This window comes from Petaurus breviceps, unplaced genomic scaffold, assembly GCF_028583685.1.
Source record: "Petaurus breviceps papuanus isolate PSGF00001 unplaced genomic scaffold, PetGlider_PUasm1.0 689, whole genome shotgun sequence".
In the NCBI taxonomy this organism is placed as follows: domain Eukaryota; kingdom Metazoa; phylum Chordata; class Mammalia; order Diprotodontia; family Petauridae; genus Petaurus; species Petaurus breviceps.
In genome coordinates, this window is record NW_027186458.1 from 10,411,848 (window position 1) to 10,426,084 (window position 14,237).

The following is a 14,237-nucleotide window of genomic DNA, read 5'->3' on the forward strand; positions in this document are numbered from 1 at the left end:
GGAATTTGTACCTCCAGAGAAGGTGCGCCGCACAGGACAATGGAGGAGGTGTGGGAAGGAGGGAGAACAGAGGCCGCTAGCGGCACTCGATACACAGAACCCTGGGCCTGGAGTTGGCAAGCCCCGAGTTCAAATGCAGCCTCAGGCACCTCGCCGAGGAATCATTTCTGTTTACCTCAGTTTCCCCAACCGTAAAATGGGGGTCATAATAACTGCCGACCTTGTAGGGCTGTTGTAACAGTAAAAAGGGGGGTTATGTTTGCAAACCTTAAGCGCCATGGAAATACTAGTTATTAATCATTACAATTCTATGCATTTGGTGGGCCCAGGAGCACAGGATTTAGCCTGGCACAGATTTCTTTTGGGAGGCACCTGGGAGCCACTCAGCGACTTGTCCAAGCATCAAGGAGCCAGCTGGGATCCTGATTCCTGCCTCCATTTACTCTCTCTGGCAAAGGAAATAAGGACTGCACCTGTGTCGTCCCCTCCCAGGTGAGGAAACTCTCTCTACCAATGCAGGTGGGCGCTTTCTCTGCACCTAGAGCCTTAGAGCCAGACTAAGGGGTTTGTGAAGGGTCGTAGCAGGTATTTGTCAAGGCGGGACTAGAACCCAGGCCTGCTCGACTCCAAGGCTGGCTCGCCTTCCACCCCACCCCCCAAACCCCCCCCCCCCCCCCCCAACTCTCACCCTCTGTGTTCCCTTGCTTTTGGAAGCACTCCTTCCTCCTTTCGCCTTTTCTTTTTCATAAGCATAGAATCTTCTGGTTCCGTTATTTTTGCAAAATGTGGGTTAATAACAGCGGCTCGCTCCCTGGGGGGTGGCGAGGACCACTGGGTGATTTCGTAAAAGCACTCGCCGAACCTCGGAGGGCCAGAGGAAGTCCTCGCTGCTCTCCATTGCCTATCTGGAATGCCCTGCCCTGTCCCCTTCCTTCTAAGCTCTGCCAGGGGAGCCGCTGTGATGGTTGTGCTCTTACACCCTCCGAGGCTGTCTGCTGGGATGGCTCTTATGAGTGGGCTCCAGCCTGTAGGGCGAGATCATTCCGGAGCACAGAACAGAGGGCTGGAGGAGACCACAGGGGACCCCACTTTGCAGAGGCCCAGGAAGGGAAGGGGAGGGGACATCCGCAGGATCAGAGACGATCCCAAACCAGGCTCTCTGACACGCAGCTTAGTGCTGTCCCCTATAGCCCGCGTATATAAAGAGAAATTCATTTTCTCCTTCACTCCTTTTGCAACATCAGAAAAGTGTTTTCGTGAAAATGAGCCCCCTCAATCCTGGGCTGAAAAAAAAAAATTAAGAGATTAAAATGGTTAGTTCTACATTATGGCAGGAATTACAGTGCTGGCCCACTCAACGCCAACAAAGATGTGCCGAAGGGGCTAGCCAAGCCCAGGTGCTGGGGCATCCCTGAAGGCCCCCTCCCCGGAGCAGCAGCGGCGCTCCACCCCCAGGCTTCCGGCCGCCCTGCCTTGCCTTCCCTTGGCTAGGGGCTTGTTCGGACGCCCGAGGCCACGCTGGCGCCTGGAAATCTTATCTCCTAAAGTTTGCCTCCTATCAAGATTATCAACAGAGCTGGCCAACCACAGCCCCTCTGCCCCTGACCTGAGGCGTTCTGCAAGGGAGTTACTTGGACCAAAGGTTCTGCTGCCTGGTGCAATAGAAATCGTCCCTGGCTGGGAAGTAAAGTGAGAAGGTATTAAATGCCGGTCGATGCATCCCCTGGATGCTGGCTGGAGCCGCGGTCACCGGGAGCCCCCGACTCACAAGGAAGCTCTAGGCAGCTGAAGCCTCAGCCAACTTGCTGGGCAGTGGCCGCCCAGTGCGCGGGTGAGTGCGGCAGAGGGCAAGGGGCGAGGGCAGGCCTGGGAGACCTTTGTCTCTGCCTCCCGGGCCTGTCCACAGCAGGCGCTTCAGAACTGCCCTGAGCTCCCAGCCGGCTGGAACAATTAGCAAAGACTGACCTCTTCAGGGTTCCCTCTCAAAATTGACCACAGCCAACAGTGACCGAGCCACTGAGAGGGAGACTGTCCCCGCGTCTCTCGGGTGACTTTGGGGCGCTGGCTCACCAGCCAATGGATCCGAGCAGGGCCACCCAAGCCATCTTTTCCCAGGCTGAGGACCTTTCCTTTCAGGTGGGAAGCCCCAGGAGGCCCCAGAGCCAGGGACAGGCAGAGAGAACCTTCACCTCCTGTCTCCAGGGCACTGAGACGGGCATGTAGTGCCAAGGCCTCAGGACTCTCCAGTGCTGCCTTCTATCTTTAAAGAGACATCAAGAGGAATAAACTGAGACAGGGAAGAGATTTAAAAGGGCACACAAGGAAGCTACTGGGAGGAGCTGTCACTTCAAACTTTTATTTCATGATGCCACAGTTAGATGCAGGACTCTGTCCGACACGATGCAGGGCTTGCTAGGGGATCTAATATCAATCTTTCCACAAAATATTTTACAGAGGCAACATTGCTAGCACAGAGAGATGCACTGTAATCAGCAGAAGACTAGTTTTTCCGAAGTTTCTGGCAAGATTTTGCTTATTCACATAGTAATAATGTGCGGCAGTCAGTCTCACACAGACCGACATCCATCACTTCCTTGGTAAGAAATGACAGTGCCTGCCAGGCCTTCCAGCCAGGTGCTGCTGCCATGGGCCATACTGCTCAAGGACCAGGCTTCTTCCCAGACCTTGGATGGAGCAGCTTATGGCATCATTCTCCACCTAGAGCTAACTGAGGACAATTTAGTCTAAGCTAAGCCAGACCTTGGGGTGCTGGCCTCCTGTGGAACAGCGGGAGGGTTTCATTCACTCCCTTGGCCTTGAACCCCAAACCCAATGGTATTTTAAGCATGCAACTGGAACCAAATGGAGGTGATGCCTCAATCTCAGACCTGCCCCTTCCTAGGGCAGGGCAGGGGGCCAGCCAGAGGCAGCCCCAGCCACCCCCCTGCCACCTTGAAGTTTCCACAGCAGTTACTGGCTCTGTGACCATCTCTGCTCTGCAGCTGCCTCTAGACGGGGAAGGCACCCTACCTCTCTCATGTCCCATCCTTCCTAGCACTGCTGGGAAGGCGGCCAGGACAAGCCTCGGGGCCCATCTGAAGGTGTTTAGTCCCAGAGGACTGGCCACCAAGTGATGATTTTGTCCTTAGGACAGCTCATGGGGGTCACTGTCATCTGGATGTGGAAGAAGGGACCACCCAAATGACAGTGACATCGATGGCTAAAAAGTAGAAGGGGCCTTGCAGATCCTCATTTACGAGAACAATAAAACCTGCAGATCCAATCGGCCCAGAGCCAGGCCAGTCTCTTACACGCCGGGCAAGGCTTTTTTGTGGCTTTTTTCTCAGGTGACCGAGGTGGAGCCTTTCCCTAATGACCTGTCAGGAGGCATCACATTTTCTCTGCTTGAAAAGCTAACTTTCTTTGTTTGTAAAGGAGAGATTTACTCTTCTGTCCTTTAAAGACAGATGTTTGAAGACTAACAAATTCTACGTTTAGCTTTTTAGCGGTTTACATGTGGTCCTTTTCCAAGAAAGAATAAATTATCACAATAAATAGTGCGACACAAACATTCCTTCCTACCAAACTGTATTCATTCTAGGCTAACTCTGACCTGGACAGAGGCGAGCTCTTCTCATGCAACCCAGGACAGAGGGACAACCTGCCCGGGGCAGGAGCATGCAGCAGAGGCCCGACCCCTGCAAGGTCCTCTTCCCTGGCAGATGGGTGGGAGTGGGGGGGGGTGCCCCGCCTGGGGGGAGCAGCACAAGGGTTTCCTGGGATTCCCACTACGATACTCCTTCATGCAACTCTCTGAAAGTCCAAAGTGCATCACAGCTTGGGCCACGAGGCTGTATCCACACAGAAGGAGGCTTGACTAGCGCAGCCTCGGCCCTTATGTGTGGAGAGCTGGGCCCCAGGGGAGTCAGCGCCTTTCCCTGAGACCCCCAGATGTGTTTCCCTTCAGTGCCCCCTAGTCCACGAGGCACCTGTTGACTTCCCTGAGGGGGAGTAAATAAATAACACAGATGAACATAGCATGCGCGCCTTCCACACGCCCCTTCGTGTGCGTGACAAGGGGAGGGGAAGAAGGGCACAGAGGGCGGGAGGCTCCTACGGACAAGGGTGAGGACACACAGAACAGGCCGTTCCTGCAGCTCTTCATCTTCCTCGCCCTCTCGCCCTCTCCTGACTGGAACGGCTTGTGCAGGCTCTGAAAGGGCTGTCCGGGTCACTCAGGCAGGACAATCATCCCTTACGCTGCCCGGAAGCACCTGAGCAAACCAAGAGTGGCACCATTAAGGGCGGCCTGTGACGCCGTTTCTTTAATGAGATGTTCAGAGAACAGGGGATGTGACATCAGGGTCCAGAAGCCGCCTCCCGCGCGGCATCTAGTCCAATGAGCTCCCCCAGGGAGCTCCATTTTACAGATGAGGACCCTGAGGCTGAGGGAGATCACAAGATTTGTCTAGGGCCTCAGAGTGGCAGGATTCACACCCAGGTCTTTATATAAGCTCTGTCCCATGGCCCTTAGCTGCTTCAACATCTCTAGGTCACTCCTCCTCCAATGATCCACCACCACAGCCCACGTCCCGGGGCAGTCCCTCCTCCCTGATGGCCCTTCACATCTGAGGAAGGCTGTCCTCACTGCCCACCTCCACCCCCTAGCTCTCACCTCTCACATCCCCCCAGCTGAGCGGTGAGATGGGCCCAATCACCTCTGAGGGGCTGAAGCTGGCATGGCACAAGAGTAAGTGCCAGCAGGCCCAAAGCCAGCAGGGCTCACTTCCCCTTGGTCCCACCTGCCCGGCCCTCCCTTCGGCACCGTGCCCACCCCTTTAACCCTGACAGCTCTCAGGGACAGTGCGGGGTCTCTCCCCAGGCCCCCGGCCTTCCTCTGGGTCATTGCGCCAACGTCTTTCTGGACCTTTCCCTCCTGGGCAGCTTGGGCCTTGACCGCCTGGCCCATGTCCCTCAGAGTTGTGGGTAGTAGAGGCTGCCGGATCATGGCCTCTGCTGTTTGTGATCCCAGGGGGCCAAAGACATGATGGCCCTGGCTTATCAAGTGCTTTCTGGCCAGTGACAAAATTCCCTCCCTTTCTCGTCTGTATTCAGTTGATCAGACCGGCCCTTCCCCAGAAGCTGGCTAGCTGGGTCTTAGCCAGGCAGGCCCTTTAAGTGGCTCAGGCCCTGACAGGCCAGCCTTTAGGTCTGGACAGCAGCACTCCTGGCTGTGGAGACATCCTGACAAGGGAATCCCAGTATTTCCTCCAGAGGCTGCCTTGCTTTTCACTTAGGCTGTCCCTGGCATGGTCAGAGGTGACCGGCTCTGCAGTGCTGGGCTTCCCTGCATCTGGCTGGGCTGGGTGGGCCTCAGAACCCAGGCACTGCCCACGGCCCCTGCTGGGATCTGGGCCACACCCGTGGAGAGGGGGGATGAAGCAGCCTCAGACGGGAGGGCAGGACAATCAATGGGATCATATGGGAGGCAGCAGCTGGTACCGTCTCGGTGTGGGTCGGCCCGCCCATGAACATCAACAAGCGAACCTACCTATCTGCTGTGGAGTTCTCTCTTCAGGCAGGATTTGAAGGTGGGGTACCTCTGAAGTGTCTTGTAGCCCTGGGAATGGGAGCGAGGAAAGAGCAAAGAGGGGCACTGGTGAGAGCAGAGGCTCCTGCTGAGGAGCCAGGTCCCCCTGCACAAACAGGCCGTGAACCTCCCCAGCACTGAATGTGCATGTGCAGTGCCCGGTCAGGAAATCCCACTTCTGACCCCTGCTTGGGGCAACAGGTGAACCTGGTCTGCCAACAAGAACCGCTCCCGGCTCCTTCACAGAGCACGGACTCTTCCCTTTCCTTCTGCATGTTTGGTACCCCCAGAAAGGTGTCTGTCGTGAGGCTTCCGCTCCCTGACCTCTGCTCCAAAGCCACCCCTGAGACCCACTTCCCAGGGAGGGGGAGGAGAGAGAGAGAGACAGAGACAGAGGGAGAGAAAGAAAAGACGGGGGAGAGGCAGAGGGTGAGAAAAGGAGGGAGGGAGAAGGGGGAGAGGCAGCCAGGCAGCCAGAGGGAGGTGGGGGCACAGGGATAGCGCTTCTTGTCTGTAGGCCCATGGCTGGGAGAAGGCGAGCGGCCCATTCTGTCCGAGGCCTTTGGGCCAAAGCTGCCCGGCTGACCTGTGCTTGTTTCTGGGCCCCAGTTGGTGGATTTTCACTGCCCTCTGACCTGCTGGGCCCGGGTCTCCTCATGAGGCCCTCTGAGCACCTTTCCAGCACAAAACCGGCCTCTGCCCAGGAGGCCTTCCCTGAATCCACTCAGACTAGGGCTTCTCGGGTGGGTGGCAAAGGCTCCTGGCTCCTCCTGCAGGGCTTTCTCTCCTTACCCGGAATCCTCTCTGCAGCCGGTCTTTCATGATGCCGATAAATTCTTTGTAACTCAGCTGATCATCTTTGTCCACATCAAAAATCTTGAAGATGGTGTTCACCAGATGGGGCGAGAGCTTCAGGCCGGTGGCCACGTAGACGGCTCGCTTGAATTCATCTAGGCAAAGGGCAGGAAAGAGGTCAAAGTTGTCGTGCCTGAGACGGGGGAGAGCTGCCCCCTCCATCCTCTGCTCCTCTCCCTTTAGGGGCGCAGCCAACTGCCCACGCCCCTACTGGCCCGCTCAGGCCTCCTTGGGGTGTGTGCATGCACACATGAGTGTGTATATGGGTGCTCTCCACCTGTGCCCCTGGGCTCCTGCGTGCTGGGCTGGGCAAGACTGAAGGTGCTGGAGGGGGCCACAGGGCCCTGTCTCTTTGACATTTCAGCCTTGGAGCTGCTGGAGGGGGCCCGTGCACACCCTTGTGCCCATTCTAGCCAAAGAAATGGAGGTTTAGGAAGATCCAGTCACTTACCCAGTGGCACTCAGACAGTAAATGTCAGAGGTGGGTCTGAAGCTGAGTCCCCCTGCTTCTAGGCCCTGGCCCAAGTGGTCCCTGGGAAAGGAGACCCGCCTTCAGCGCAACCACAGGGCCCATGATTCTCATCAGAGAATCAGCCTAGGAACAATTTTGCCCTTCTACTCCGCCTCTGTCCTGCTCTGGAACTGTCTCTTCCTGTGTCTCAGTCTCTGCCTGTGTCTGTCTGCCTGTGTCTCTGTCTCTGCCTGTCCATGTCTGCCTGTGTCTCTGTCTCTGCTTGTGTCTGTCTGCCTGTGTCTGCCTGTCCACTTTTCTGCCTGTATCTCTCTTTCTCCGCCTGTGTCTGTCTCTGCCTGTGTTTATGCTTCTGCCTGTCCTCGTTACTGCCTGTGTCTGTCTCTGCCTGTGTCTCTGTCTCTACCTGTGTCTCTGTCTCTCTCAGAACCCGAGAGCATTAAATCACAGGATGCTCATCGAGTCCTCATGATGTACAAGTCTCTTGGTGGGTCATCCTCAGGGCACAGTGGGTCCAGAGCTGGATGGGAGACCAGAGGCCATGCATTGCAACCCCTTCATCATACAGAGAAGGAAACCCAGGCCAGGGATGGTGGTCGGGAAACGACTTCCCCAAGGTCATCATGGTAAGGAGCCTCAGAGGTAGAACTTGTGTTCAGGTACAGGTCACCTGGCCTCTGTCTGCCTCAGTCTCCTCATCTGGGGGTGGGAGTGGGACTGTCCAGGAGGAGGGGCTGGGGAAAGGGGAGCACAGAGCACCCGGAGGTTCCACAGCAGTCAGAGAGAGGAAGGGAGGCCTCCCTCTTCTGCTCCCCATATGTTCCAGCAGGACTTTTCTGTGGCAGCAAAGATCTGGAAGCCAAGTGGGTGCCAGCCCATTGGGGGTGGCTAAGAAGACTGTGCCCAGAATAAGGACAGATATGAGGACTTCTGTGAATGGACAGAGTCAAGGTGGCAGAACCAGGCCAACAAAGCACCCAAAGACAGCAGCTGTGGAGACTGGAGCCGGCAGGAAGACCCGAACTGCGGTGGGGCAACAGTGACCGCACTGGTCCCTCCCACTGCTGAGGGCTGGGGGAGGCCAGCTGCTGCTGAATTGTTTAGAAAAACAACTGGGGGACATGCCAAGGCTCACTGTGGAGTCTCCCCACCCTCCCAGGGATCTGTTTGGGAAAACAGCAGGGATCAATGACACCTTAAAGCATGGATGAAGGGAGAGGATGGGGGAGACAGGCAGGAAGAGGCCCTGCCCCTGCAGGGAGCCAGGAAGATGCCCCCACATGCTGGGTGGTAGGTCCCAGAAATGTTCGGTTTAAGAGGAGGCAGCTTGTTCTAGACATAAAAGAGACAAGTCGTGCTCCGGAATGCCGGAGGCCAGGCCCTCCAAGGCGGACCTGGGGCGCTCTGCTGGAGGGGGCTTTGCTGAACTCCCCTCACCCCTGAGCCTGGTCTGCACCAGCACCCTCTCCATCCCCAGCCCCTGCATTCTCTCTCCCTCTCTCTCTCTCCCCCTCCCTTCCCCTCCCTCTCCCTGCCCTCTCTCTTCCTCCCTCTTTCTCTTTTTCTCTCTCCCTCTCCCTCTCTGTCCCCCCTCTCTCCCCCCTCCCCACCCCCACCCTGGTAATTCCCCTCTTTCTGGTTGCTCCCATTTCACCAAAGTGTGAAAGTGAGAACAGGATTTGGCTTTGCAGCATAAAAACCTGCGTTATTTTGCTTGGTTTCAAAACATTCCTGTGGTGTTTTACTCCAAAAGACAAGCACCTACCTTGCCCGATGGAGCGACTTGCAAAGTTGTACATGTTCAGTGCAATGGCAAAATCCTCCAGGTTGTTCAGAAACTGGAAGAAGGATCGGAATTCGTCGAAGGTGATGCCCTGTTAAAACGAATGCTGGTCACTGGCCTCGTTGGCACAAGGTGATGGCAGGCGTCACCTGGCAGCAGGGACAGCCCTACACGGGCCTGGCCAACCTTCCTGCATCATGGATGTCACGAGCAGACATTTTCAAGGCAGAGCACTTGGAAACCTTTGCACCTTCTTATCCACATATTTCCGTTAGCCCTCGATGCATGGAAATGCTTTCAGAACATTTGAGTGAAACCAGCAAAGCTGCTTTGTAAGTGGTGCAACCACAATGATTCAGTGAAAACTCAATGATTAATAACAGCTTAGAGATATGTGCCATCGCTGTTGATATTTAACTTTGAAGGCAAATGTGTGGCCTGTTAAGAAGGCATCAAGTAAGTCGATTCCTTTTCTTAAGGCCCATTTCAAAACTCACCTGCAGACATGGTTTTATGTCACAGGTTAGTGATGAAGCAAGATTAAAAGCTGGCATCTCTGTAATTCATAGAGCATCTGAAATGCCCAAGAGAAGTCCTGCAGGCATCTCAAACTCAACACACCCTCCTCGTCTGGGACTGCTTTATCCCTGCCTGAATCAGCTCCTCAGAGTAGGACAATGCCAAGTGATGAACCTTCATATACTGCATCTCCAGCCACAGAACCTGTAACGGCCCCACTCTTGGGGCACGTTCCCGCCAGGAATGGAAATGTCCGGGGCACCAGGGACTCATGGGCCTGGGCACCAGGGTGCCTGCGGAGTTACCTCACCTACTGGCCAGGCTGACTCCCTGCCACTCTCCCAGATGACCCCACCTTCCTCTCCTTTTGGGGTCTGTTCTACATGGAAGGATGACGAAACGGAGGGACCGAAGGGGAGGCACTGGGTGGGAGTGAATTTAAAAGGTGTTGTCACTCTCAGAAAGAAGCTTGCTCTGGACAGGAGAGCCCAAGAAGCAGCTGAAATCCCGATGAAGGTGTGGGCCTCCACAACGCCCAGAGGCAGGCTCTAACCCACCCTAGGCCAGGCCTGTGGGCTGTCGTCTCCCAAAGCGCCCCAATGGCAAGGAGAACTGAGAGAGCCAGGCTGGAAGGGGCGGGGACTCTGGTGCCCCAGGAGGCTCAAGGACAGTGCTTCCAAGCCTTTCCCCGTTGTGTGAGCGCCAGTCACAGAGGCTCCAAGATCCTGGCACAATGAATGCTGAGACTCTCCTTTTCAAACCCTAACCAGCCACTGCTCCTCCTCTGAGGGACTGTGGGAATGAGGAAACCCGGGGAGAGGCCCACTATTGCCTCTGGTAACAAGTCATTTCTGTGCATGCCCCCGACCCTTGAGGGTCTCTTAGCTAAGGCTGCAGTCCCAGCTGGAGGAGCTGGCAGGAAGTGAGCCATGATGAGAAGACTGGCCGAAAGCTATTCTGGAGCTTCCTGCCCTTTGAGCAAAGGGCCCTGGCGCAGCGGGCACTGACACATCCCATTCCTCACCATGCCCATCATGCCAGAGACACAGAGGGGCTCCTGCCCAGCCGGAGCCATCGGAACAGGCTGCTGAGGCCTGATGGGCCAATGTTAGGTGGGAGTAAACCTCAACAACCAGGGCTTCATTTACTGTCTTCCTGATTGTCTAGACTGAGAGAAGGCTAATGATGCCAATTAAATGGAAAAGTGTGTCCTGCATACATCCTTGTTTTCTTTCAGAGAGCTGGTTGTTAAACACTGATCGCCACACTCCTGCAGATCCAAAATGATGACCAAAAACAGACGGCAGAGCCCTGACGGAAGCAAAGGAAGGGACCCTCTCTAAAACACCACCTCCAACTGCATCCCCAGCGCCCTCCCAGTGCCTCGGTGAGAGCGCCCACAGTGCCTCCCGTCTGTCACCAAGAGCACTCTGAAGGATTTCCAACTCAGTCACATGGGGCCTTTGGTTAACAGAATATTCGTTTTTTATACTAATTTTATACAACATTTATCAGGAAGACTCTTTGTGAGAAAGTGAAATGGTCTGGGAAGGTGAGCTGACTACTTTCTCAAGGTAGGCTTTGGGGAGTCCGAATGCCATTAAAAAACAAAGGTCACAGCGCTGCAGGGGCTTGGGACAGTTAACCCCACTTCCCGAAGTGCTCATGTGAATCCTAGCTAATATCTGGTGAATGAGGCAGCTCCACCCAAGGCGCCCCCTACGATATCCACGTGGCCTGGCTCTCCACTAGGAGAAAGTCCGATGACCTCAAGGACAGACTGGGCAGGGCACCGCTGCCCGCTTCTCTCCGATGAGCTGCCCACATGGCTGCTGGGACTGAATGGAGGAAGTCTGTCGGCGGTTTTCTCAAGGCCCCAAGGCTGCTTCACCAGATCCTTGTGCAAACATAACTAGAGGGAGCAGACCCCACACTTCCCCCTTTGAAGGTGGCACTGGTCACCCCGTCCTGTTGGGCTGCACTGAGCCTTCAAGGCCCCTCCAGGGTTTCCTTGCTCAGAAACTTCTATCCTGTTTGCTTTGTTTAAAGGGACAAACCAGCGTCTGGTTTCCTACCACCAGTCACCCCTTGTGAAAATCTCCTTTCAACCGGGATAAGACTCCTTACTCAGTTATGCCTCACCTGAATGACCCTCTAAAGATGGCTCTTCTGGATATGAATAAAATGGGCCTGAAGGGACAGAAGCCAGCAGACGCTGTTTTGGGAGAAGCACTATTGGGCCCACATCTCGCAGTGGAGCTCTTTGAAGAGAGGCTGGACAGGGCGCAACGGTCCCTGGTGCCTTCTAAGGATGTTTTTCTGAGCACCTAATTAGGAGGACTGTGAACATTCCTATATATTTTCATTGGGGGGGGGTTCACCATATCCCTCCCCCCCATCAGCCAAAAAAGCATTTTAAGACAAGAAGTATTCAAGAACTTTCTGGGAACTGTGTGCATGCAGGTGTGTGAGTGTATGTGGGCATGCTCTGTGTGTATGGGGATGGATGGATGGATGGATGGATGGATGGATGGATGGATGGATGGATGGATGGATGGGTGGATAGATGGATGGGTGGATGGATGGATGGATGGATGGATGGATGGATGGATGGATGGATGGGTGGATGGATGGGTGGATGGATGGGTGGATGGGTGGATGGATGGATGGATGGATGGATGGGTGGATGGGTGGATGGATGGGTGGATGGGTGGATGGATGGATGGATGGATGGATGGATGGATGGATGGATATGCACGCTCTGTGTGTGCCCAGGCAATGTACAAAGTCAGAGGCAGTGGATGCGCCGGTTATTTCTAACAAGAGAATAAAGGATAATCAGAAATACCTTTTCTTCTATCATGTTGTAGCGCACGTTGTCCAAAAACACAGCTGTGTTTTCCACATTCGTATACCGCAAGAGAATGCGGGCAAAGTCTTCTTCACTGATGGTGTTCATGCCATTGGAGTAGGAGAGAAACTCTATTTCCAGAACCTCTGTTTGCAGGTTGTCCATAAACCTAGGAACAAAAACGAAATGGTAAAATGAGCAAGGCAATGAAACCTCTGCCACCCTGTTCTGAAACGACCCATCTGGAAACTGGGGAAGATGCGCTCATCCAGAAGAAGCTTTTTTTTAACCAAGCCCAATAAAAAATTTTCTGGGTTTTTAAAAAGCACTGTTAGGTTTGAGAAAATGGGCAAGAGCTAAGCTTATTAATGCCATAGAGGCACTGAAAAGCACGTGGCTTCTGCATGCCTAGGAAACTCTGAAGAGACCTACTAAGTGCCTTTTGAGAAATAAATTGACATCATGTCATGTTTACTGAATAACTAAGAATATGCATTCTAAAGTCAGTTTAGTTTGGTGAGTGTCTCTTCTGAATTGGGGAGGCCCCAAGGAGGCCCAGAAGGTGGAAATGAAAAGTCCCATTCTTTTAATGGCACAATGTGGCCAAAGTTATAAGGTGCAGGATAATAACAGTGGACTAATCCTGGGCAATCTTCAGATTCCTGGACGAACATCTCAGCTTAAGAAATCAAAGGGAAGATGATTTTAGTTATCTGAGGGGGTAGCAAAGTGCACTGAGGCTGCAGGCATTGCCGGGATGGAAAGGCCTGGGGGCTGCAATTGCCATGCAATCATGGAGACACTGAAACATTGAAAGAGAAGATATGGTCAGAGTGTGGGCTGCTGCCTTTCTCGGCCACTCTGGCCTGCCACCTGGCTCATCCTCTCCTTCCTCAGTGATGGGGGTCTCACTCACTACCTGGGGTACTCTGGGCTTGCACAAAGATCTTTGCACCAGAGAACCACGCCCCCAAGGAAGTCCAGATTTCACTGGCTTTCATTGTGCAGCCTCAGGAATGCCCTGGGGGCATTCTACTACCCTGGCAGTATCTTTGGGGATCAGAGCACAGGGTGCCCTGAGTTATGCCATGTTTGATCAGGACCCTTGGATAGTCTCTGTCCTAGTGGTGGCCTTGACCACCTGAGACTTGGAGGGGCAAAAGATAAAAGTGAAATGAAGGCAGCCCTCAAGGACCTTGTCTTTTATGGGAAAAATCACATGTCCATATTTCATATGTATATGGAAATAAACACAAAAAGAATAACTAGAAAGGGGGGTCTGGGAGAGAGGGCCCAATCGTTGGGAAGGGCTTCATGTGTAAGGCAGTATTTCCACTGGAGTCATGTGGTGGGTTTGTTATGTGCTTTTATAAAACAAGCCACATAAAATGGAGGGGAATCCTAACTTCAAGAAGAGGTTCTATCTTGGACATGATGACTTTCAGAGGCCACGGGGATGTTCAGTAGGCAGGCAGCGAGTTAGGAATTCAGGAGATATTTGGGCTGGATGTAGAGATCTGAGAAATCTCCACATAGAGGTGATCATTAAATCATGGGAGCCGATGAGGTCATGGAGAAAGGGTATGGAGAGAAGGGAAGGCCTGGCATGGAACTGTGGGGACCTCCCACAGTCAGTCAGTGGTCATCGAGCCAGAGGGGAGAACAGAGAGCTCCATCCTCACCCTGCAGCCTTGGACACTTGCTCGCCCTCTCCTTGATCTTCCCTTTTCTCTAGGTGTTCAGCACCCCTCCTCCTCTCCTGTTCTCCTCTGCCCGCTCCTCCTCTGTCTCCTCTGTGGGATCTTCATCGAGGTCACGGCCACAAATGGGAGTCCTCTGGGCTCCATCCAAGGCCCTCTTCCTTCTCTCCCAATATTCTCTCACCTGGTGATCTCATTAGCTCCCACACAGTCAGTTACCATCCCTATGCTGATGATGTTCAAGTCCTCACCTCTCTGCTGACCTCTAGAATCACAACTCCAATTGCCTACTGAACATTTCAAACTGGATGTCCAGTAGACATCTTAACTCAATGGACCCAAAGCTGAACTCGTCATTTCTCTCCCAAGGCATCCAAACTTCCCTAGGACTGTTAGGGCCACCACCCCTTCCCATGCGCTCAGACTCACAACCTAGGAGTCATCCTGGACCCCTCCCTTTCTCTCAA

The 14,237-nt window shown here is 54.0% G+C and overlaps 1 protein-coding gene across 1 annotated transcript in view; it reads right to left on the reverse strand.

The window, feature by feature from the left end:
* Positions 1 to 2,343: 2,343 nt before the first annotated feature.
* The window catches only part of MICU3 (mitochondrial calcium uptake family member 3), a 76,266-nt gene continuing 64,372 nt past the window's right edge, over positions 2,344 to 14,237 (reverse strand). Inside the window, exons 11-15 of the mRNA XM_069104981.1 lie at positions 12,068 to 12,239; positions 8,683 to 8,791; positions 6,383 to 6,540; positions 5,552 to 5,620; positions 2,344 to 4,274 (exon numbers count right to left, since the gene is read on the reverse strand). Coding sequence (XP_068961082.1) covers positions 5,552 to 5,620; positions 6,383 to 6,540; positions 8,683 to 8,791; positions 12,068 to 12,239 — 508 coding nt within the window. The 3' untranslated portion in view covers positions 2,344 to 4,274. The remainder of the gene's footprint in view (positions 4,275 to 5,551; positions 5,621 to 6,382; positions 6,541 to 8,682; positions 8,792 to 12,067; positions 12,240 to 14,237) is intronic.